Source organism: Myxocyprinus asiaticus, chromosome 29, assembly GCF_019703515.2.
Source record: "Myxocyprinus asiaticus isolate MX2 ecotype Aquarium Trade chromosome 29, UBuf_Myxa_2, whole genome shotgun sequence".
NCBI lineage: Eukaryota > Metazoa > Chordata > Actinopteri > Cypriniformes > Catostomidae > Myxocyprinus > Myxocyprinus asiaticus.
The window spans coordinates 15252201-15278508 of record NC_059372.1 but is presented as its reverse complement, the minus strand read 5'-3'; the positions used below and the strand labels follow the sequence as shown (position 1 = coordinate 15278508).

Genomic DNA, 26308 nt, shown 5'->3' with positions numbered 1-26308 from the left:
TGCAGGTGAAACACCATCTGGGCCCTGTGCTTGCCTTATCCTTTGTTTTTGAAAGACACAGCACACATCATCTTCACAGATCTTAAGTGCAGGTTGAGTAGCAGGAGGGGGGTTGCAGGAGGTGTTGGTGTTTGTGTGAAGTGAAGGTCAGAGTGGGTGTGGGGTGTGAGATTGGGCCTTTCAAATCTACAGTAGAACACATTCAGGTCATCAGCCAGTTGTTGGTCTACCACAGGGTTGGGGGTAGGAGTCCTGTAATTCGTAAGTTGTTTCATGCCACTCCACACTGATGCAGGGTCGTTAGCTGAAAACGTGTTTTTCAGCTTCTCAGAGTATCTTCTTTTAGCCACTCTGATTTCCTCATTCAGTGGATGGGTCACACAGGGAATTCTGGGAACGCCCGATTACTGTTTTTTACCATACTTTTAACAATACTTTACCTTTAAAAGTACATGTACTCTCTTGTTAGACATAATATCATTTATACTGTTAATTATACAGAAAATCATACTTTACATAAAAACATTTGTTTTTACAAAATGTTACTCTAAAACTACATGTATTGTCTTTTTAAATATATTTTAAAATTTTCACTGTAGCATTTTTACAGTCTTTTACCACTTTTTTACAGTGTATAATAAAATGGCGACTAGACTAGGTGTTTTCTCTGTTAATGAAGCACCCCATATTAACCCGTTTTGCAAAGCATGGATGAGCGCTCTCAGCCAGCGCGCAGACACAACAGAGGCGCGCTCCCGAGCTTCGCTGAACACGTGAGCTCCAGTGGTCAGAAACAATTGCTCTCGCTGAGCGATATGATAAGTGACTGCCACAGTATGCCAACCAGTGGGCGCAATGGGTAGACAAAAACATAGCAGACTACAACCCTCAAGGATCCTGTGATCAGTGGGTGCATGTGACAAAGAAAGAGAGAGTTTGCTGGTATATGATTACGCAATTACACACACTATCACATCATGGCAACAGGTTGGACATGTAAGTGAACTTAAAACAAGCTTCTCTATTTTTCAATCCAAACTAATAGCCAAACCGTGGATTTCAACAGCAGAATCACAGTGATATATGTATTGTGTAACTGCGACGCAAAGTGAAATTATAAGCAACCCAGAGGTGGTACATTTCTGACAAAGTAAAAGCGAAACCATTGTAACCCTATGAAAGTGAGAAAAGAAGACAATATAAAATAATTAACAGGAAATAACATTTTATTTTAACTAGGTGTTTTCAGAGTTATTGGCTCTCCGTAAGTGAACACCTGCATGCTCAGCCTCAGAAACAGTGCTGATGCCCGGCCGGACCCTTCACGCTCTGTTTCCCCCTCGGTTTGCCACACTTTCACTCCCACTCACAGTGCACATTGTCCTCTAAGAACCACGCTGCCACCCCTCCCTGCCTTTTTACCACGAAAAACACAATATAATTGTTCTAAAGGAAAAACACAGTGGAAGATTAGCGCGCAGCTCTACCTCAAAGACGCTCTGGTGAGTGAATAGTTGCGCGCATGCGCAGGACCCGAGGCGCCAAATTTAGCGGGAGGGAGAGGCAGTCCCAGCTTTGTCTGATGGATCTGTTTACAGTGTCGCACACTCCGCTACAGAGTTTAATATCGGCACTTCCTCCTCGAAGTGCAGCCTACCGTAGGAGCTGACAGCACTCCACACTTCAGCACCCTTGAGCCGCGCGCACTCATTATCTCCTCTTTACCTTGTCTTGAGCACCGGGATGGCGAGGCGACCTAGACACAGGTGAGATTTAAGAGTTAAACAGTTTGATGTGAACTTTTGCGCCTGTTTTATTTCTCACTTTAATAGATTGCGCTCCACGGACACATGTGGACATTAAGACATAAGATTAGACAGCTCTTACGGGTAACATAAATGCATGCTCAAAATGTATTTAGTGGCATTTTGAAAACACATTCATCTCTCAACGGATTGATTATGAGCTTCAGTTTGCAGCGCGCGCCGCGCTGAACAAGCGGACATCTGGCATGTGCGCTCCTAGCTCGCGCCCGCGCGGTGGTCTCGCGCTGATGTACATTTAAATTTTCATTCATTCGCCGAGCGCACTGGTAGCGCGTGCGGGTCCGCTCAACAGGTTACGTTGAGATTCGGTACTTCCCCAAAAAAATTACACACACACACACACACAATACGATTAGGACTCAATGGACGAGAAAGCGCAGTGACAGCTCGGCGATGTGCTCGAAAAATAGCGGGCGACTGCAGAGAACATCTCGGCATGCTCGCATATGTTGTTTTTAAATTGTTTGAGCGTCTTATAATAAATGTAACGCGCGTTTAAGGCGGTGCGACCGTATTAGTGTGTTTACATTTATTTCTGAGATTAGCCTAGATGTAAACGGCATGGATTATTTTTAGAGTTTTGAAATTTCCTGTCCCGCAGCTGTCGGATTTGGAGTAATTAGTAGGCTGTTATAGTGTACAGTTCATGTTTAAAATTACATAAACATCGTGTAGTTCATAAGACTTTGCTAATTTAGAGAGACTGTGGGGTTCTCCCGTCCAGAAAAGTATGTCACTAGTGCACTTGTTACGCCGATGACTTTTATTAGCCCGTAAAATGACTACACGAGCAAACAAAAAGTTGTTGCGGTAGAGAAATACAGTCATACAGCCCAGCAGCATTTGCATAAGGAGCCCCAAACTGGAACCATTTATACTTGTATATGTTAGTATATAAAGAGATAGTGTATTAAGCTCAGGTTACAGGTGCACAAATGGAGGATTTGTTTAATAAATGAATAAATTGCTCACATAAGATTATGATGAACTACAGCGAGTTGGGGTCTGATGAAAAACTAATGTTTTAAAAATTCCTCTGAATAAGCTTTCAGCCACAATGACACAAGTCAGCGAGGCAAATGCAAAGCATAAAAGCTGTATCTATTTGACTAATTTGGCTTTATTTCTGTGAGCTTGGAACGTTTTGAGTTTGAAATTTCCTGTGAAATACTTCGGAGTCAAGGAAGTGACTTATCATCTTCTGTATCTGTTGTTTTAAGTAATAGCGGTAAGGACAAACACTGGGTTTAAAAGTACACACACATGCATATGCACTCATACACCTGTGACGCAAAGTCTAGCGGAACATTGTTCTCCACGTCTGTCTATGCATCATCCTGATTGGCTAAGAGCCGGCCAGGTGAGATGGTTTTGACAGTACCTGTGCAGGTCTGAACACGCTTCCATCATGAAACAGTGTGAGTCCACACACACGCTTGCTGTTTCTGTGGAAACCAAAAACATAAGAACAGGTTTCTCTGAGCGTGTCCCCCCTGCATGCTAACCTGCCGGCTGTACTGGTTCAGCCACTCTAGTTCTGTGTTGACTGTGTTATCGCTTAATTTTTCTATAATCTGTGATAGGAGTGTGGGGGTGAAAGGGTGTTGTTTTATGTATGTCAACAACATACATCTAAAGCTTACATGCTAATGAGGATCCGTTCTTGTTTTCCTTCCTGTCCCCCATTACTTTGTTTTTTTGCCCCTTGTCCTTCATATTTGCTCTTTTGCTTGACCTCTATTTACCCCCCACCCCCCAATTTCCTCTGTCTCTCCACTCCATTCCACTTACCCTTACTCTCTATTGCCCCCCTACTCTCTTTATCTCTCACTCTATCATTTTCAAACACCCCCTACCTCCAGTGTTTACAGTAGCGATGAAGATGATGATGATGTGGAGATTTATGATCATGACTACGATGGTCCTCATGCCAAGACAGGAAAACGCCACCTCGGCAAGACGCGCTGGACACGTGAAGAGGTATGCAAAACTGGGTGTTTGTATTGGATTAAGCGTTTATTTTCAAAGTTTACAAATGACTTTTTTTGTATTCTGAATGATTTTGATAGCAATGATGTTTTTAAATTAATAATGTTGGGTAAAATTCCAAGGACAAAAGAAACTTGTATTTTTTGCCTTATTTACTGTTAACAAGTGATGTCACTTTTACAACATTATTCCGAAGTGGAATAGTATTTATTTATTTTTTGTTTTTTTTGTTTTTTGTATTCTATGAGTTCATTAATAATTTTATCGAAAGTCTTTATGTAGCTTTTTGTGAGGTGTGTGTATTTGCTGAAACATGCATTATTTAGTTGATTATTTATTTATGTATTCAATTCTAAAATGTTTGGATTATTCCTAACAGGATGAGAAGTTGAAGAGGCTGGTAGAGCATCATGGTTCAGAGGACTGGAAAGTCATCGCCAGCTTTCTGCCTGTGAGTGTGTGTTTATGTGAGATTGTTTAAGTGTGTATGTGTCTATGTGTGTAGTTTGTGTATTTAGACTTTAGGGGTTTAGGTTAGTTTAGGTTAGGTTATGTTAGGTGTGGTGTTTTTAGATATATGCATTTGCATGTAAATAGCCAAAGGATCAGGTCCTGCAGAAGTGTGTGTGCACGTTTTGGAAAATTTTGCATAATTGGGCATTCCTCATTGGTTGGCCTAGTTTGGAACAGAGTCAAATGGGGGCGGGGGGGTGGCAGGGTTTCAGAATCCACTGTGCACCTGCATGCACACACGGATGTACAAACACACACACAAATGTGCACTCAGGTAGAAGCACACATTCACACACAGACACATATAAAGAAATGTGTACAGACACATGCAATGCACACACTCATAGATACATGGAGATACTGTGGTCTTATTATAGCCAAGAATCAAAATCTAGATATAGATCGTTATGCGTACATCTCGGCACATGAACAAGAATCAGAAACTGAAGTTGTTTCATTTCTGAATCACTCTGTGGGGTTTCCAAAACACCTGGCAATTTCATTCAGAGAACATCTAACTCAAATGCATTGTTTTACATCCATCCAATTCAGTGCAAGTTACTCTGTTTTCTAACGTTATTTTTTCCATCCATTTATGTGTTCATAGAATCGCACAGATGTTCAGTGTCAGCATCGTTGGCAAAAAGTTCTCAACCCTGAACTAATCAAAGGACCGTGGACTAAAGAAGAGGACCAACGGGTAAGACCAATGGCATCTAGGACACAAAATAATTGGACTCTAAGCTAAAACCCAACATATTACCATAAGATAGGAGACCACAACCAAAATGTCACCTCAGAAAAATCCCAAACAACCAAAATACAACCGCAAAATTGCTATTACACAACCAACTAATCCTCATACAACCAGGAGAGAATTGAGGGGGGGGATAAAGATCCATAGAGTGGGTGTTGTGTTGTAATGATTAACTGTTGGGACCAGGTGCTTCTCTATTTATCATAATTTTTATGACCCAGCAGAAGTCATTCGCAGGTGTATTTTGCAGATATTCAGTGTAATACCACTATCTGTATCTGTGTGCAATAATAAGACACTTATGCAATGCAAGTTCCTTTTCTCTCTGGGTTTTTTGTGGGCTTCTAGTACTCCCCCTCTTTCAGTTCTAGCTACGTACTCCTCCTTTTCCTTTTCCCATGCTCTAAGTCAGTGTTTCCAAACCGTGTGTACCCACAAGGATAAAGTACCCCTTCATCAACACTGAAATGTGTTCCTTTTAACTCGTATAATACTGGATTACTTTTAAAAGAAGCTGGATGTGTTCAGAACAAAATCTTGAATTTAACTATGTGTAACCTTTTGACATCCTCAATAATATAAGTCACAATTTCTATTTTAAAAGCTAAATATTTCCAAGTTCCCCCTGGAACCTGCCTAAAGAAATAGTTCACCCAAAAATGAAAATGCTGTTATCATTTACTCACCTTCATGTTGTTCGAAACCTGTTACCCTCAGTCAACATTCACTTTCATTGTACTTGCTCACTTTTGGTCCCTTTATTTATTGACTTGTTTATCTCTTTTCTTTGGTCTCAGGTGATTGAATTGGTTCAGAAGTACGGTCCTAAGCGTTGGTCTGTGATCGCAAAGCACTTGAAAGGTCGGATCGGTAAACAGTGTCGAGAGCGTTGGCACAACCACCTGAACCCAGAGGTGAAGAAGACTTCCTGGACCGAGGAAGAAGATCAGGTTATTTACAAAGCTCATGAGAAACTTGGAAACCGTTGGGCGGAGATTGCTAAGCTACTTCCGGGCAGGTAAGAGAATGTAAAAAAAAAAATGCTACTTCAGAGTTTGAATTATTTTTATATTAGGGTTCCCACAGTCAAGCAAAACCTGGAATCATCAAACTATTAGGACATTTCAAAATTGTGTTTTCAAGGACTGGAAATGGTATAGAAATTAATCAAATATATAAAAAAGTTATAAGTTTTTCTAGTTATGTTCAGTTCTAAAATGTTTCATCAGCTAGAAATTGCTGTTTGTAAGTGCAATATCTATAAAAGGATATCAGAAAATCCTCATCCAGTAATCACAAACAAAATAACAAATGAAAAATTCATTGGTAAAAATGTGTGGGAACCCTGTTATATGTTTGTTAATGAAGGTCTAATTATTATTCTTGTATTATCAGAACTGATAATGCCATAAAGAACCACTGGAACTCCACTATGCGGCGGAAAGTCGAGCAGGAGGGCTACCTGCAGCACGCCGCTAAATTGAGCCCCACTCCACTTAACAATGGCTACGCTAAACCTCCTCACCTACTAAACTACAATCACACAACAAGCAATGCATCCATGTCTGCCTCTTCCATAAACAATCAGTATCCATACTACATGTCTGACTCACAACGGGTAAGAATAATGAATGTTATCTCACTCGTATTTACCTATTTAAATTATGCAATTTTGGTCAAAGAGGACACACTCAAGGTAAATGTGGTGTTTTGCATAAATGTTATTTCTTGTATCCAGGTGCCATTTCCACTTGCTCTTCAGCTGAACATCTTGAACATTCCTCAACATGGCACTGCTGCTATCCAGGTAACCAAAGAGCAATAATGTTGAAGCTATTCTGAAAGTGCTAATGGTAATGGAAATGACCACAACACCACTTGAAAATGTTGAGCTTTAATAAAAGCGTAAATTATCCTAATTAATCTTTAGTCAAGTAACTAACAGGATGTAGGACTAAGTATATGTCAGTCGAAAGGAAAGGTCGTTTTAGAGGCGGAGCAAGTTATTACATTTTGAAAAAAAGATTATGAATACAAACATTTAAACTTTATTATGCACAGTAAGATCAGTAACTTGCATTAAGAATTGTCTTTAAAGTAGAAGAATACATCAAGTTTTGTTCACTCTATACCGTCATTGTTCTTGTGTTTTAGAGACACTACAGCGAAGAGGACCCCGAGAAAGAAAAGAGAGTGAAGGAGATTGAGATGCTCTTGATGTCAACAGAAAACGAGCTGAAGGGGCAACAAGCACCACACGTAAGTGTGTAAATGTACTTAGCCATAGTTTAGGGACACATGTGTAACCAGTAGTTTACTAAATTTGGCAAAACCTCTCTTTGGGGACATTTGGGCATGTCCTCATTTGGAAAACAATTCATAAATAGAATACTTTTTTTTTTTTAAATGCAAGAAGTTGGAGAAACAATTAATAAATAGAGTAAATATATGCGTGTCTGTGTGTGCATGTGTGTGTGTGTGTGCTTGTATGTGTGTGTGTGTGTGTGATTAATTGGAGGAAGCATCTGGGGGTCTATTTCACATTCTAACTGTTTGGCTTAATGATGCAATTGTCCCTTATCACACCACAAGCTCTGTTTAACTCCTTGTGCAACTCAGACCCCCCTCCCAACACTTCACATCATTCAACTCGACAAGTTCCCTTTCTCTCTGATCATTCTTCCTCCATCCATCCCTCTTATTTCGCTCAATTTTTGCCTCAAACAACCCCCACTTACGCACATAAACACAGTTTCTCTCTCTGAAACTTGATCTTTTTCCTGTTTTTTCTCTTTTAGATCTCCATGGCTGGCTTCGGTGGGTGGAACCGGGGCTCTTTGACAGACAGCTCGGCCGGGGTGGCTGTTTCAGTCCCAGCCCCATCCCTAGAACAGGGCTGCCTTCCAGAAGAGAGCGCCCATGGCAACACAAACAGCCCAAACAATGACAACAACTCCACCTTGCCAGAGTTTATTGATGCCATTGATTCGGTAAAAGACAAAGAATGTATATTATACTAGATGACAAACCATCCAAACAAATTTAAAAGGATTGGTGACCTTTTAATGTACACATCAGTCAAAGATTTGGATACACTGGTCTTGAATTTCTCCTTATCTTTAAAAAACCTTTTGGATCCAAAGGCTTATGTTTAAATGCTGTAAATTACTTGTGTAGACAAATATAAAGTTGGACCAGATAGTTTTGAAAAAGCAGCCATCAAGCATACATGGGAACTCCTTTAAAACTGTTTAACTCAGGTGGCACCTCATGAAGTTGGTTGAGAGAATGCTTGACAAAGGGAGGCTACTTCAAAGAAGCTAAAATATGAGATTTGTTTTGTTTTTTTTTGAACATTTTGTGGTCCCATCCCATACTTCCATTCTGCTATTTCTAGGCTACTATTATTCTAAAATGTGGAAAATAGAAATAATGTGTAGTGTACTGTATGTGTCCAAACTTTTGACTGTGGTGCCTGAAACCGCCATTCCATAATCAAAAACCCCATCCAATCAGTCACCCAATTATCAATGAGCATTATATTGATTATCTGAGCCCCATGAGTCTAATCAATCACACTAATAGATATCAATCTGAATGTGCAAAATGCACAAGGATTCATAAATTCATGTTACCAAATATAACCATATTTCTAACCCCTATGAGTGTGCATTAGGGTGACATAATGTGTGTGTAAGAGAAAATATATTAGATTATATTACTTCAGCTCTATTTAGGTTGCTCATGTCAGGTTATTCTGGTTAATGTTGTGTTTTTACACCTTCATGACACCCTTTTAACTCATTTTATCTCTACAGAATGAGTGTTTAAAAAGTGGCACTGTTGGTTTTGCTTGATTTTATTAGTTCCCTGGTGATGTCAAGCACTATATAGCCAAGACAGCAATCAACTTCAGTATCAGAAATTATCTTTTTTGATTCAGCTGAGTGTGTTGTGTGTGAATAAGGAATGTTGTCTTGCCTTCTTAAATGCTTGGGGCAGATTGAAAGGAACACCCCATTAACGCCCTGTTATCAGTGTACAATTTAAAGCATGCAGTCACTTTTAATTCACTTGACAGCTATTCATGTTACACTTGTTGATTTTATGTTCAGCAAATATTTGCAGGTGTGTTTTCCGTGGCATACCAGTATTTCTCTGGTAGTAGAATATCGTAACATCATGCCAAAATATTGATCTGAGCCTAGCATTAATATTTAAAGGAATAGTTCACCCAAAAATTCAAAATTAAGCTCATGTTGTATCAAACCCATATGACTTTCTATCTTCTGTGGAACACAAAAGAAGATGTTAGACAGAATGTTAGCCTCAGCCACCATTCACTTTCATTGCATGTTTTTGCCATACAGTGAAAGTGAATGGTGAGTGAAGCTAACATCTCCTTTTGTGTTCCAAGGAAAAAGGTTATACATGTTTGGAACACATGAAGGTGAGTGAATGTTGACAGAATTTCTGAAAATTCTTCTTTTTTTAGAATACACTCTTCCAAAAGCATTTAATAATATTTACATTTATATATAATTATATATATTTTTTAAATATAATAATTTTATTTTTATCCAGATTTTGTTCCTATCTACATATCATCTTAAAGCTCTGAATATTCAAAATGCGGTTTGTGTGTTTAGTATCTAATTGTAGTGTTTTTCCCTTCCATTGTAGTTCTTCAGTGCATCAGTAAACCCAGACTCGGACACCGTCACGCCTTCACCTGTCTGCTCCCAGAAAGCACTGCAGCATGAACTTGCTCTTCGATCTCAGAAAGAAAATGAGCTGTAAGGAGCCATTACATTTTCTCTGCAATTGTAATTGGGTTAGAATTTATCACACAACATTTATTTTTGTGATAAGATTTTTAACAAAGTTTTTAAGCAAAATCACAGATTATATGTGATTAAGACTTTGTGTGTTGACATTTTAAAGGCTAATTATAATAGCATTATAATGAGATGCTACATAATTCAAAAGTGCCTATATATGGGTGTCACATTTCAGATTCCGTACCCCCAATCTGAGGCGTTCCATCATGGAGTGCTCTCCTCGCACACCCACTCCATTCAAATCCGCACTGACAATGCAAGACACCAAATATGGACCTCTGAAGCGGGTGAGACTCTTTTGATTTGTATATATAGACCTTTATGTATGTGTGTTTGTGTGTGTGTTAGGGCTAGGTATTGATACAGATTTCCCGATGCGATGCGATTCGATTCCGATTAACAAATTCTCGTTTCGATCTGATTTGATATTGATTCATATGGGTATATTTCAGTTATAATGTCCCTTTTGCATGCATATGAAAGAAATTCTCTCCCAACTAATGCTGTTAATTGTACAGGGGACCTTCTAACTAGGTACATTACAAAAATAACATTTTTACTAATTATATTTTATTTTTTCATCATTTTGGTGACATTTTAGCTTTTTAAAAATGAACAAATCCATGTATTCAATCAATAATTTTGTTACATGTTTATTGTTCAGTTGCATAATTTGTACTATTTACAAGTACTTACACTGATTTTTTTCCCATGCGCTTTTAAGTCCTCAATCCGGGTGTCAGAGGACAAATCGCAGTTGCCTCCACATCTGAGACCGTCAACCCACGCATCTTATCACGTGGCTTGTTGAACATGTTGCCACGGAGACATAGCGCGTGTGGAGGCTTCATGCCATCCACCGCGGCATCCACGCTCAACTCACCACACGCCCCACCGAGAACGAACCACATTATAGCGACCACGAGGAGGTTACCCCATGTGACTCTAACCTCCCTAGCATCCAGGCCAATTTGGTTGCTTAGGAGACCTGGCTGGAGTCACTCAGCACACCCTGGGATTCATGCTAGGCAACTCCTGGGGTGGTAGCCTGTGTCTTTTACCACTGAGCTACCCAGGCCCCCACTGGCACTGTCTCTCTAAGAAAACTGGCATTTCTGTAAACATCGTCTGTAAATGAGCGCATGTTCATGAGAGAGACTCAAATGACTTTATCTCATCCATGCTCTGCATGATTAGAATTAAATGTTTGTTTGTTTTTTGTTTGTTTGGTTGTTTTTTCTCCCCTTTTTCTCCCCAATTTGGAATGCCCAATGCGCTCTAAGTCCTCGTGGTGGCGTAGTGATTCGCCTCAATCCGGGTGGTGGAGGACGAATCTCACTTACCTCCGCATCTGAGACCATCAACCTGCGCATCTTATCATGTGGCTTGTTGAGCGCGTTGCCACGGAGACATAGCGCATGTGGAGGCTTCACGCCATCCACTGCGGCATCCACGCTCAACTCACCACGCGCCCCACAGTGAGCGAACCACATTATAGGTTACCCCATGTGACTCTATCCTCCCTAGCAACTGGGCCAATTTTGATGCTTAGGAGACCTGGCTGGAGTCACTCAGCACGCCCTGGATTCGAACTCACAACTCCTTGGGTGGTAGTCAGTGTCTTTACTCGCTGAGCTACCCAGGCCCCAGTTTTTTTTGTTTTTGATCAACAACTGTAAAGAGCAGAAATGGTATTAAAAGAGACATTATTCAATGACAAATGGGTTGCGTGGATTGCGTCTTTGGACTAGGAACAACTTTTACTTTCAACACGCAGTGAAAGGATCTCTCTGCTGAATATTCCACCACTATACTACACAATAACTTATGAGTGAAATCTGAACATTTACCAGCCAGTTGCCCAATATATACATTTTTAGTCGCATAGTGCGAAATTTGGTTGCAAATGTGAGTAAATCCTCTCACTGTAGAGTGCTGCGCATAGAGTAAAAGATCGGTCTTGGGATTTAAGAATCGATATCGAGATCATTCATATAAAGATCGCGATGCATCAGAAAATCTATATTTTTACCCTCCCCTATAGTGTGTGTGTGTGTGTGTGTGCATGCATTTAAGTTTGTTAGGAATATCTTGTTCTAAGATTCAATTCTGGTGCTGTTTTAGGCCCACAGTCCTTCACTGGACTCTGGAGTGGTTGGTGCTATCAAGCAGGAGCCTCAGGAGTGTGAGATCAGTGTCAGAAGTGTGCACTTGGACCAGCCCCCACTGAAGAAGATCAAACAGGAGGTCGGTTTGCTCGTACAGGCTTACGTGAGCTCTTTGTGTTCCGTCATTTGAATACGTCTCTATGTGATATTCAAATTGCAGAAATGTAAAAACGTCTTGTCTGTACGTTACTATTTGAATTTGTTAGTAATATCAGTCCACAGTCAAACTTGTTTTATCCGTCCACTCAAGTTGATGAATGGGGAATAAATTGGATGTTAGACATTATATAAATAGGATTATGAATGTAATGTACTGTAAAATATAAAACGATATAATATATAATGAATGTATCTGGCACTTTTTTGTAGGTGGAGTCAACCTGTCTGCAGTGGGAGGGGCAAAATCTACACACACAGCTCTTCCCTTCCAGTGGCACCGCCCATGACATGCCTGTGAGTACCCTGGCATCATATTAAGTTCATGCTATTTTTTTCCTCTGTTATGCAATCCGTTTTGATTTCCTAACAATATTTGATGGCTATGTTCTCTGTGGCTGTAGGATCTGTTGACTAGCTCTGTACTGATGCTTCCCACAGCAGAAAAAACTGAGGATGGACACAAAGCCGCCCACCTGCCACGCAGAGCCATGGGAAGTCCTCTGCAGGTACCAGAGCTACCATTGTACCCATATATACACATTTACAATGACCCTAAAAAGTATTTAAACCCTGAAGTCACACTTTGTTCACACTGAAAGTCATAACAAAATGTTGATGTTGTTATATAATGCATATTTTTAAACACTGGGGTTCAAATACCTTTTGGAGCCACTGCATATACAGTATTTACATATTTATTATACAGTATACATTTATATGTATTATATATTTTAATGTCTGATTAATAAGCTGTATAGCTGGTGATTATACCTTTATAGAGTCCTTTGTAGTAGTGAGTATTGACTTAATGATTTTTATTGACTTTAATATTCTTCTCTCCCTTTCCACTTCTCTTCTGCCGCAGATGAGCACATGGGAACAGGTGCTTTGTGGGAAGACGGAGGACCAGACAATGCCCTCTGAATCCTCACACAAATACCTCAGCAATTATTCTTCACGAGCACTGGTCATGTAAAGAGACAACAGAAATATAGAAAGGGAAGAAGATGGAGGGAGAGTGAACTAGAAGACAACCATTCTGAAAAAGAAGCAAAAGAGGAACACTCCAAAACTTTTGGTACTTAATTTGGGAGAGGCTCAAAGCCATTGTTTAGAATGCACAGTCAATGTTAGTTGGCCATGTTTAAGCTGTGCCCGCATTCATTTGATTGAACCAACCAAAGACATTTTTCATGTGTTTTTTCTACCTTTCTATTTCATTTTAATAATATTGTATTATATATTTTGTATTATATACGGGAAATGAATTCTCTATGTGGGTTCTAATTTTATGGATTTTAATATAAGGAACAATTTGCAGTAATTTATTATTTTGTATTAAGAATATCAATTAACTACAGTGGCCGCCTTTGCCAGTGTTTGACCCCAGTATTTGGGCTTCCTGCTCATGTCTTAATCACTAAGCGTGTTAATTGTAAGGAGCTTGAAGGGTCCTCCTAGCATTATCAAAATCATACACCCAAAACTAGACAAAATTAAAAACCCTTTTTGTGTGTGTGTCGAACTGAACTGCCCTCGCAGAGATCAAACAAATGCCTAACAGGACTGCTATGCATTCCTGGCCAAAACAGGCATTAGCAAACCGATTATGGCATCCCTGCCCAGCCCCTACAAAAATCACTTTGCCAAATTTGAAAATTTTAGATGTTAGGTGATATATCTAGTTTACAAATGTACTCTGCCAGTTTAGTAGTGTTGCCATTTCAAGAGTTCAAGATCGAAACCACAACGTTGAGATTTCATTATATTAGCACTATTTCAGGTTTTAGATCAACTATGCAGAGATTTCAACAGATCAAAACTATTTTTTTTATTTTATTATTATTATTATTTTATTTTATTTATTTATTTTTTTCATTTTTGTATTTGCTAAAGAAAAAAGTTTACCAAGCATTTTCAAATCAAGGGTTTAAACTGTGAAAATTTGCCTTTGAATTAACAAAACATTTCTGTATCCCCTTTTTTTTTTTCATAAAAACTTTTTAATAATTCATTTCAGTTTCTGACCAGATTTACATTGGTATTTGTAGTTTTTAAAACACTGAAATTATTGTTGCTTTTATACCTAGTAGGCTTGTTTTTGATACAATCATCCTTTGATACTACGATTGCAGAGTCCAATCAAAAGAAAAGCATTTAGCAATAACGTTTTTGTTATTCGCTGTATTTTTTGTATTAGCTTCAAGTACAAACACTTTTTTACACTGATTATGAACTTTTCATGCGTTTTTATACTTTTATAACTGCCTTGTAAATACAGTGTGTGTTTTAAAAAACATTTCTGGCCTTGTATCTATGCTTTCCTTTCCATTATGGAAACTTAAGAATTTCTAAAGCTATGTTGTTTAATGATGAACTGCCCCACTGTATGTATGTACGTTTATAATCTAAAAATGTTTTATATAGCCTAAACTTGCTTTCCGCATTCCTTAATGCTTCATAAATACTATTCACTGGCAGAGATGTGCATTACACCAAAATGAAAACACTATATATGATGCAAAGTTTCATACAAACCTACAGTATCATTTAATCAATTTAATGTAATCAGATACAGTATGTAATGTGATGGCCTTTACTGTGTATAAATAATGATTTTTACCTTAATGTTCTTGTGTGACAAAAGAAACAGCAAAAGAGACCCACACAAATGAACGCAGTTGTTTTACATACACCATTTTAGTATGCCAAACAAGTGTGGTTCACAGTATTTACTTAGATACTTGTGGGCAGTGAGATAACAGCAATTGTGTAGTATTCAAATGGGTCAGTATGGGTTGTAAGATGAGAAAGAAATGATAAAGGCTGGTAAAGATTAGTATGAATGAGGAGAATCAGGAATGACCCATTAACACTATCAGCGAGCATAGTAAAGGACATGCAAATGTCACCAACTGTATACTCTCAGGCTATTTTAGGAATGCTTTCCCTGAACGCAGATACATACACACATCACACACTTTTCTGTCTCCTCAGATAATTTTAAAGAAAATGTTTTTTATTTTATTTTTTTATTTATTTTTTTTAACAATCGTTCTGGTTTCAAAGGATCAATTATTAAAACTTAAAAAAAAATTATTGTGTCTCTTCAGTTGCATTTTTCCAAATTTAAAAGGTGTTTAAATGTTACATTTGCTAGAGTTTCACTACCCTACCAAGACTTTTTAACTTCCTCTCTATAATTGTATAAAAAGTGTTAAAAAAGGGGAATTCTACTTTGCAGTTTTTCATTAGAACTTAATGGTGACCATGTTAATTACTGTTTATATTATTAAATGATATACACTTGATACACTAACATTCTGGAACTATAAAACAAAATCTGCTTTTCACTTTATAATGTATTGTCAATCATTGTAGTAATTGCAGAAAGGCACATGATGACATAAAGTTCATCAATAATGGCCCTTCCAGGAGCAATGACCAATAAACATGTAGAGACGGTGCTATTAAAATAACTAAAAACTAAACCCGGAACACCCCAAAGTACATAACTGATATTAAAAATATGAATAAACATAACTATTCCCATAAAATATAATGAAATGTGATGGGTCACACAGGAAATCTGGGGACGCCTGATTATTGGGTGTTACCATAATTTTAACAATAATTTACCATAAAAAGTACATGTTCTCTCTTGTTAAACATAATACAAATTTTTTACCATTAAAATTATGGAAATTTTTTACAATGTACAATCACTATTCTCAATACTACTGTCATTACCATCAGGTAAAGCATTTTTGAAAACAATTACATTTTTCATATATATATATATATGGTTGTCATGGGAATGAGATATAAGCTTAAAGATAAAAAGTGGCATTTATTTTAGGTTTATTAGATGTTACCTTTTGAGAGAATTTTAATTAATTAACAATCAATGTATTTATTTTTTCATGGTTAATTGACTATACTAATTTGTTGTGTTAGTAAGTTAAACCTTTTCTCCAAAATTTAAGAAATCTTATTACCATCACATGTCATTACCATCCATTAAAATTAGCATAAATCCTCACCATCACACATTTTATATATATATATATATATATATATATATATATATATATATATATATATATATATATATATATATATATAAACACTCAATCAAAACCATGATCACATCCCAGGACATTAATTTTTAATGTTGATTAATGTTGTAACAAAAATGAAACCCAAAAAAATATATTTTGTCGAAATTGAGTTATGATCGAAATTAAAGGGATAGTTAACCCCAAAATTTAAATTATCTCATCATTTACTCACCCTCATGCCATACCAGATGTGTATGACTTTCTTTTTTCTGCTGAACACAAACAAAGAATTTTAGAAGAATATTTCAGCGCAGCAGGTCCTCACAATGCAAGTGATTGGGTACCATAATTTTGAAGCTCCAAAAAGCACATAAAGGCAGTGTAAAAGTATTCCATATGACTACAGTGGTTAAATCCATATTTTCAGAAGCGATATGATAGGTGTGGGTGAGAAACAGATCAATATTTAAGTCTTTTTTTACTATAAATTCTCCTCCCTGCCCAGTAGGTGGTGATATGCATGAAGAATGTGAACAAAAGAAGAATGTGAAAGTGGGGATTGATTGTAAAATAGGACTTAAAAATTGATCTGTTTCTCACCCACACCTATCATATTGCTTCTGAAGATATAGATTTAAACACTGGAGTCATATGGATTATTTTTACGCTGCCTTTATATGTTTTTTGGACCTTCAAAATTTTGGTACCCATCCACTTGCATTGTATGGACCTACAGAGCTGAGATATTCTTCTATAAATCCTTGTTTGTGTTCAGCAGAAGAAAGAAAGTCATATACATCTGGGTTGGCATGAGGGTGAGTTTTGTTTATGGGTGAACTACCCCTTTAAGTCTCTTACACTAATAACTGTCCTATGACAGACAGGTTTAGGCTCATCTACTGTATATTCAGATTTAGAGAATACTGAGACTATTTTATAATCCACATTTTGCAAGACCAGGGGTTGGCAACCTGAGGGGTAATCTGGCCAGAGAGAAACGTCAAGATACAGGAGTATATATTTAATTTATATGAAGTCCCTCACACCTGCAGGCCAATCTACCTATGGATTGGCATTGACAACATGACAGTGATTAACAAGGAAAATTTAAATTGGTGCTTCATTTCACAAAAGTTGCTGACCCCTGGGCTAGACAATCAAAACAATTTTAAGCCATTTTTCTCCATTCATGAGTTGCTGTAGTTACTGCGTTTTGGCTTTGTAGGGCAGTATCCACCTTATTTTTCAGCGAAACTAAGATGCCACCATTATCAACCTTGAATGTGGGCTACTTCTGGTATAAGCCACTTCCAGCTATTTTAGCGATACAAAAATACTACATTATGCTGATTTATATTACAGACTGGCAATAAATGTCGACATATTATTATCATTAATTACGTTTATTATTTTCATAAACTCATTGGTTTAGAGCGCATATAGTTTTATCGTTTATCGCATTTTGCCATCGTTTTATCACACACTGTTGCACAGGCAGAATGAATGAAATCAGGCGCTGACATGGACAGTCCTCTGCACCGTCTGACATGCCTCCACAAACTTTACACAACCAGCAGAGAGAAGAAAGATGCTGGGAAAATGCTGCTTCAACTTTCTTTGCACCAAAACTGCATCTTGTTTCATCTTGGCAAAATAACAAATGCCTTTTACTCTCCGTTCTTGAGTAAACGGTGCATAGTTAAAAGATACGCAGATCTCGCATTCAGCATGGCTTATGAAACATCACCTTTGAAAATAAATAAATGCATCATCGGAAGTTATGCAGGTGCATATGAGGTTTACATGGAGACAAGAAAGACTGTATCGTCACAATTTCGGTAAAGAAAGAAGCAGATTTTCTTCAATACAACACACAGCAACAAGTGAATGATTTACCCTTTTACTATAAATGCTATATTACTATAAACTATCCAACATTGGCACATAATTCTGCTGTACATCATGTGGTTGTGTGATAGTTTATAAGCCCATATCACTAAATTCTGGTATTATAACCTTCTAGTTATTTACACTGCAGTCAATGGCAGCGGAACTTAGTCACATTCGCCGGAAATGCAGCCCCTTCTTACTTCCGTGTTGCAAAATAAGATGGACAGTTTAAAGAAGTTTCATTTTACAAGATTAAATGTAGTCAAATGTACCCCTAACTGAAGAATCACCATCATATAAGTGTGTTGTTTGTGTGTGTTTATTTGCACACTCTGCCCTGTTTTTGAGGGATATTTGGGGGTTAGATCTTTAAGTGAGCTGTTTTGTCAAGAGTTCTGAGTCCCCAAGGTCTTCACACTGATGGCAACACTTTCCAACTCGACCGCTAACAGATGCTCCCCCCTGTGTGTGTCCATGGGGGTGAGAAAATGAACATGAGAAAAAAAATGTCCCTTTATGGGTTGTATACAAGTGTTTGAACATGGATAAGTGTATTTGTGTGTGTGTTTGTGTTGTAGAAACTCTGGTTGAGTCTCTTGAGGATATAACTTTTCCTGTGTGGCTGTTGGAGGCGGAGGCCTGGCTCAGACCAGGGCCTAAATTTACAGTTGCCCAGCTCTCACATCCCCCATCTTAACCACCTGCTTGCAGGCCTGCCCACACCCACATCCATCTTCAGAAACACACTAGTGGTGCCAAATATACACTGATACAGCAATACTAAGAAGCCTCTCCATTGTTTAGTGCTATTCATGGTTCAGTAAACTAGAATAATATAACAACCCTCAACCACATGTAAGGTTGATTTACTGTAACGAGATCTAGATAATATATATTCAGAATAGACTGTTTTATGTAGAGATCTATCCATCCATCCATCCATCCATCTATCCATCCATCTATCTATCTATCTGTCTGTCTGTCCTTCCATCCATCCATCTATCCATCCATCCACCCACCAGTCTGTCTGTCTGTCTGTCCATCCGTCAGTCTATCCTTCCATCCATCCATCCATCCATCCATCTATCATCTATCTATCTGTCTGTCCGTCCGTCCGTCCATCCTTCGTCTGTCTGTCAGTCTATCTATCTATCTATCTATCTATCTATCTATCTATCTATCTATCTATCTATCTACACAGTGCATATTTCATCAAAGATTTGCACAAATCTAAATTTTGCACATGGCTTTATATTGTCTTATAATCTTATTATTTTACCATTTCTTTAAAAAAAAAAATTAAAAAAAAAAAAATGCACATACAGCACAACTTTCTATTGCCTTCTAGTCTTATCCTTTTGTTACCATTGCTCTTTTTTCACTTATTTACTACAATTCTTTTATATATTAAATATTTACTTCAATGGTGAGTGCAAAGAACAAAGTATTTCATTGTCATCAAGTGCTGCTGGTGTTGTGTTTTTGAACAAATGGCAAACTTTGACTTGACTTTGAATGTGTAAAAGAGAAGCAAAGCCTGAGAATGATCAAACGTGAATGATGGATTATTGGTTTTCATCTTCATCATTGTCTCTACACCATTATTTTTAGCCTCAACAATGATTCTTTGTAAATGAAATGTTATACTGATAAAGCAGATGACTTGAATGAGGGGAAAAGATATGACTAAAGAAAAGAGAGAGAGAGATGAGAGGAAGAAACAGAGAATTATTGAAAGTAGTGAAAGTCATACAAATTCATATGAGTGCAGTCATATGATATCATACGAATTAGCCAAATTCAGAAAAGTCATATGAATCCTTATGATTTCGCCATGAGAGTGTGTAGCAAGCATCTGTTCACTATATGTGTGCATGTGTGTGTGTGTGTGAATGCTGTGGGTTACAGGAACGGAAAGGCCTGTCAATGAAGAGACACGAGCAGACTTTCAGAACAGGAGCGCAGCCCCCCAAAACCCCACACACCTGCTCTCTGTCTGAGAGAGAGAGAGAAAGAAAGTATGATGTGGTGTTAGTGTTAGTGTGTGTGTTATGGTGACACCAAAAAAACAAAAACACAGGTGCAATGAGTTCCTTCCAACACAGAGAACCACTCATACACAGACACAATCCTCCTAGCATGACCTTTATATTGGAAACATGGTGTGCGGAACTTTTCCGAGCTCAATAATGACATCACAAATGTCTCTAAAGGCATCCTCCAATCAGAACTCAGGAGGTGAAAACATTTTTAGCTAACATATTGAAAGAATCAAAACGTTAACAATCATAAGTGCTGTCAATATTTATTCACTTTATAACAGATTTACAGTGCACTGCAAAAAAGTGTTACCCTTCAGTTGTTACCTTAAGGAGCTATTTCTACCCGACCTATCTCTTAAAATTTGTTTTGTTGGTTTAACCTCAGGTTGATTCAAACTTGTTAAAGAATATTTTTGACTTAATCCAACCAACCAAGTTAATGTTGATGTTACCACATGAAGCACATTTTTGGGGGTTAACCTTTTGTTTCAGTGTATATCAGACAAGACTTTAGTGTTTTAAAAAAAAATAAGAGTTAGCTTTTGACTAAAGGATCGGATCACGCCTGGGCTACTGCGTTGCCTTCCAAAGTATACATTTCTGACCACGATTGAATACGAATGCATTTGACGCATGTGCACTACTATGGTTAGTGATACTCTTTTAGTACACTCAATGGCCCGAGCATACGCCGACGATGCACACAGACAATGATCGCGTCAGCAGGTCAAGAAAATCTGAGAGGCGTGCGGTCAGGCTGTGCGGCTGTGCTGGTGATGAAATTTGCATCACGCATACTGTGCGCGGAGCGATCAGCAATGTGGACAACTGACAAATACTTTGGCCTTAACTGTGCTGGGGACCCAAAATACAGATTGCGCTCTAAAAACTACCTATAGAAATTCCTTTAAAAAAGTTATGTCATTGTTTAATTCGCACAAGGTCAAAATTGATTTATTTTATAGCTTTATTCTGGCTCATAAATTCTTAAAAACAAAGAAAATTCCTGCAGCTCTATCACAAATTTCACAACATTTTCATTAGGGTACAACAGAGCTAAAGGCCCACCGGGGTAAAAGGCATTTTTTATTTTATTTTCTCCCAACACTAAACAGCAACAAAAACTACCACACTACTTTCCTAAAAACCTGTTTATCACTATACACTGCAAAATATTCATGATCCATAAGATCATCGCAGACAATGTCTAAAGTTTGATTTTGAGGTAATTTGATCTAATATTTAATCATTTTTAAAATGTTGCTAATTACAATCTCAAGTTATCACATTTACGTTTGGACAACATACTTATTTATAATTTTCTGTTTTGTTCAAGGTCATTAAATCAAAAGTATTTTAAGAACTGTCCAATAAGTAGAAGGATAGCATTGCCACATTGTTTTTCTTAAGTGGGGGGAATTGATTTGTTAAGAAAATGTTCCAAGTCTGCTCACATTGACGGACCCAATCACAATGGGTATTAATGTTTTTATAGAATACGTGCGATGTCATGACATGCCAAATGTGATTGAAATTAACAGAAAATGGTGCACCCTTTTCTGAAGTGGTTATTTTGAATAAATATGATCATAATTAGTTTCTCAAAAAGCTTCTTGCTGTCTCAAAAGTGTTTGCCTAAGTTGACAAATTTTTCCCTATAACTGTTGTCCCGATATTTACAAGATATCACTTTAACCCACCTGGGGGCCTTTTACCTCAAATTTGGGGTAAAAGGCTTCCTTGCCACCTTTTTTCAATTTTTTAATTTCTTAATGAATTTTAATCAAAACAACCTTCCGTTATTATTTATTTTCACACAAATGATGTTGCTCCATCAATATTCAATAAAAAGAAATATATTTTGATACACTTCTTGATCAGAAAAAAAAAAGCTAATTTTCCTTAAGGTGTGCCTTTCGCCCCGTTGTACCCTACTAATGACCCCAGCCAATGTTGACTCTAACTTGGGTTTAGGCTCAGTTGTATAATCAAGGCTGTTTGTGAGATAATGTTGCAGGATGGTCAGCTCTGACCAATTTACCTGTCAGTGGTTAGTTTACATGATGACACTATGAAAACAGACACAAACACACAAACCTCAATGCAAACTCCACCTACAATGCAGCTACAACCCCATAAATCTTGTGCAAAACAATTAGAAGCGTGCATTTGTTTATGGCGGCAATTTGAATTGATTTGTATGTCAGAAAGAATAAATAACACACACTGAGTCTATAGGATTTCCTTTATGGTTCTAGACTTAAAATGCTGTACATTTGGACTTCGCCTCATGACATGAGGTGGCAAGAATTACCATGGTATTCTTTCATACCTCATGGTTGGGTCAGAGCTCTTTTTCCTCTGTGTGTAAAACAGGGCATCTCTGTGTCGCAAGTAGATTGGCACATAAATTCAGTTCGTTCAACCTGTCACAATAAATTATTAGCAGGATGTTGCAGCAGAACCATATTTTTTCACCCAGGTCCTCTCTCTTGTTCTCTGTCTTACTCTTTTCTGTCTTATGAACACAAGCACACACACACACACAAATACCCACTGGGAAGATTACAATAGGCTGATTTCCTTTGTGGTCAGGCCTAGTAGACACTCCCCGTTCCACTGGCAGGTACAGTGCCTCTGAGCAGCTATGATAAGTGTATGTGTGTGTATTTGTGTGAAAGAGCTACAAGGCTGTCACAAATTGGCTATTTTATATTACGTTAATTCATTATACATGAAAAACTGCTCCATTGTTACATTAAGGTGCTATTTCTTCTTCATCTGACCCTTTAAAATTACTTTTTGTTAGTGTCACCTAATGTATTCAGGTTGATTAAGTCATGTGAAATAAATTTTTTGGCACTTTTCAAGTGTGTCTAAAGATGCTTTGATTCATGCATTAATTGATAATAATTATCAAACATATCAATAGCACAAACTAGGGCAGCACTTAGATAGAACAGGTTTGTCTGCTGTATCATTTCAAATTTCCAATAATAAATCTTCCAAACCACAGCACCCATTTATAAACATGGCATTTGACGCATACACAGCTGTGTTTAATATTTTGAAAAAATCAAAGATATGATCTTATGTTAGATCATAGAGATGTATTCTTAACAGCTACTGACAGTTAAAATTAAGTACGTTTTAATATGAGATTGGAGGTGTTTAGCATATTGTTTGCCTATTATTAGTAAGAATTACTAAATCATTTTACTTGGATAGGCTACGGTTATGACATTTTAAATAGGCCCTATATATTTAGTATTATTTTGATGGCCTTTTATTTTGGTTCATCACAAAGAAAACATAATCCAGAGAGCCTCTTGTGAAATGAATGAGTAATCTTTTTTTCTATAGGCTTATGTTATAGAGGTCTTATGAATATATTGTGAAATTTTTACAGAGCACAGCTGGGGATTTTTAAAGATGAACATGACTAGCTTTGTATTCTGAGTCAATTTAGTATGCAAATCAGGCTGACAGATTCAACCTGTAAACAGAAAACTTTCTCAAATCAGCCTGAAGTACAATTTAAAGTTGCACTAAAGTCATGTACCAAATTAATTGTAGCCTAGGCCTCACACATGCAAACATGAGCTCTAATGAAACACTAAATTAATTCACACTGAGTGCCTATAAGGGAAAATATTTGTAATTTTTCTCCCAATAATTTTTTGTAATCATTTATAAAATAATTTGTGTTTTCACGAGAGATGTCTGCATACAAAAGTATTTGTAATCCCACACTTGAATGTTTTGCAACTATTTTATAGTGGAGGGGATTTGATTTAGATTCATTTACAGATTCTCTTGTGAGAATACAAATTTTGCAACGGACTGCAAAAGCACACTGAAGAAAATGTTAACTTAAAAAATGTGTTTCATGCATAAAATATAAATTAATTAAAATATTATTATGTTAGGTTAGACCAGTAACTAATTTTCAAGGTTAGATCAGGTAGAAATAGCTTAATTCGTTAATGTTTCAACTGCAGGTTACCAATTTTTTACAGAGCATTTTTTTTTCCAACAAAAGTTTTCCATCAAAATGTCCCCTTACATCTCCTTAGAAATCCAGGCACTTGATACTAACAATAATCATGATTTATAATGATTTTAATAACATTCCTCTACAAGCACACATGTTAGTGCAGTTCAGTACATAATTAAATGTAATATGATCACTTTACTAATTACTTCATTGAAAAAGTAATTACATTACTAATTACTTTAATTTTAAATTACTTTATTAAACATTATTCCGCTCAACAAATTAAAAATAATTTCTATATTTCTTCCTTGTTCATTGTTGAAGTCATACACTCAGCACCTCACTTTTCTTCTTCACAATGACTCATTACCATAATTCATGTATTCTACATGAATAATATATTAGAAATAAGCATAACCCTATAATGTACTTAAAAGTAATTAAATTGAAAATTGAAAATCTGTAACTGTAATCTGATTAAAAGAACTGAAAATGTAATGCATTACTACTTTTTTGACTAAAAAGTCATTAGATTACAGTAACTAATTGCTTTGTAATTGGATTACACCCAACACTGATCAACGGTTAAAGTTTTAAGACTTAGGCCACATCCACACAAATTCGTTTCACTGTAAACATAAAAAGTTGAGTAAACTTTCAAAAGTTAGTCAACCAGCTGCAAAACATTTTTGAGTTTAATGAACTTCAGGAAAATTAGTTGTACCAACTTAACAATTTAAGATGGACTGTAAGTTCCATGAACTCAATAAAATATGTTGAGCAAACTCAAAACTATCAATGATTATTTAGTTCAATAAAATTGAATTTTTAAGTACAGCTGTCCATAATTTTACATTTTCTTGAAAATAATATAATAAGATATTCTTTATTAAACAGATCTACATTTCAACATAAGATTGTGTGTCAGCACCACCAAGATACCAATTAGTTGGTCCAACTTAAAAGGTGTTGTAGTAACAAGCTCTTCAAATTTTAACTAAAGAAACCTGACAGACACAAACATCTGAAATACACTAATGAAATTAAACATAATTTCATTAAACATGAAAAATATAATCAATCTCTTTGACTCAATTATGAGAACAGCACAAGGAAGAAGAGGGAAAATGAGCTGTTTAGGTAAAAGTTGAAATGATGACGGAACACCGTGAGATAAAGAGAAAGTATGTGCTGATGAAGTGTAAATGAAAGAAACCAAAGTTACAAACACACACACACATGAACACAGCGAAGGATTGAGGTGGCAGATGGTTTATTAGCGATACACAGCAAACCCCTGCCCAAAACGATCTGACTGCACACAGCCACATAAACACAAACACATGCATTCTCAAACTGAGAGAAAGCACACACAGATTGAGCAGATAAAGAGAAGAGAGAGAAGAAAGGAGACAAAGAGGAGAGGGAGGGGGAGAGTGCTGCGCTGAGGGTGATTAGCTAAAGAAACTGTCTCTGTCCTCAGATTTGGCCATCTTTTGGCATTCGTTTGTTTGACAGTTCGTTTGTGAGAGAGCAGAAAAATATTTACAGCAGTGTGCCAGTGGCTGATAATCACAGAAAAACTACATTAACTGTAAACACAAAAACAACAGTACAACAGTTAATAGATGAGAAGTAGGTCAAAGAGAAAGAAACAGTGATGCAAGAACAATGAAGAAAACAAATCGCTTGAGACATAAAGGCAATAAAAGAGAATTGAAGACAGCAGGAAGAAAATCACCGAAGAGATTTGTTCTTACAAACAAAAGAAGATGAAGTCAACAAAGAAAATTCAAATATAATAGTTCATTGTTTTGGACAATAGAATTCAAAGGCCACTTCCACACTAATTTGTTTTTATTTGAAAATGGTTTCTGTTTTTGTTCAATTTCCTAACGTCATCGTTTTCCATAGTATGCGCTAATAGAGAGCTTTTTTCGAAAGTCTCTGTTTTTGGTAGAGAAAAAGGGAGTTCCAGTACAATGTTTATAGGATAGGTTAGGTTTATGACAAGTATGGATAAGTGATGTAAACAACGTAGTGAAATCAATGATTTTCAAGCGAA

The 26308-nt window shown here is 37.0% G+C and overlaps 2 protein-coding genes across 3 annotated transcripts in view; both read left to right on the top strand.

Annotated features, from left to right (window-relative positions):
• The window catches only part of LOC127419700 (armadillo repeat-containing protein 1-like), a 118724-nt gene that overhangs the window by 16719 nt on the left and 75697 nt on the right, over window positions 1–26308 (top strand). The window lies entirely within an intron of this gene.
• Window positions 1577–15355, top strand: myb (v-myb avian myeloblastosis viral oncogene homolog). 2 transcript variants are annotated; one of them, XM_051661327.1, is made up of 15 exons: window positions 1577–1766; window positions 3689–3806; window positions 4195–4266; window positions 4936–5028; window positions 5883–6103; window positions 6481–6703; window positions 6824–6892; window positions 7240–7344; window positions 7884–8075; window positions 9769–9881; window positions 10102–10213; window positions 12051–12173; window positions 12464–12547; window positions 12692–12759; window positions 13119–15355. In XM_051661327.1, the coding sequence occupies exons 1-15, from the start codon at window positions 1744–1746 to the stop codon at window positions 13120–13122; spliced, it is 1620 nt and encodes a 539-aa protein (XP_051517287.1). In that variant the 5' UTR covers window positions 1577–1743; the 3' UTR covers window positions 13123–15355. The 2 variants fall into 2 exon arrangements, with proteins under 2 accessions (XP_051517287.1, XP_051517286.1); XM_051661326.1 differs by having other exon boundaries at window positions 1578–1766; window positions 12655–12759.

Bases quoted from the DNA above. Each gene is read 5' to 3' on its own strand.
- myb (XM_051661326.1), top strand. From the start codon at position 1,744: ATGGCGAGGCGACCTAGACACAG. The intron at 3,807-4,194 runs GTATGCAAAACT...TATTCCTAACAG, and splicing joins CGCGCTGGACACGTGAAGAG to GATGAGAAGTTGAAGAGGCT. The intron at 12,548-12,654 runs GTGAGTACCCTG...CTGTGGCTGTAG, and splicing joins GCACCGCCCATGACATGCCT to GATCTGTTGACTAGCTCTGT.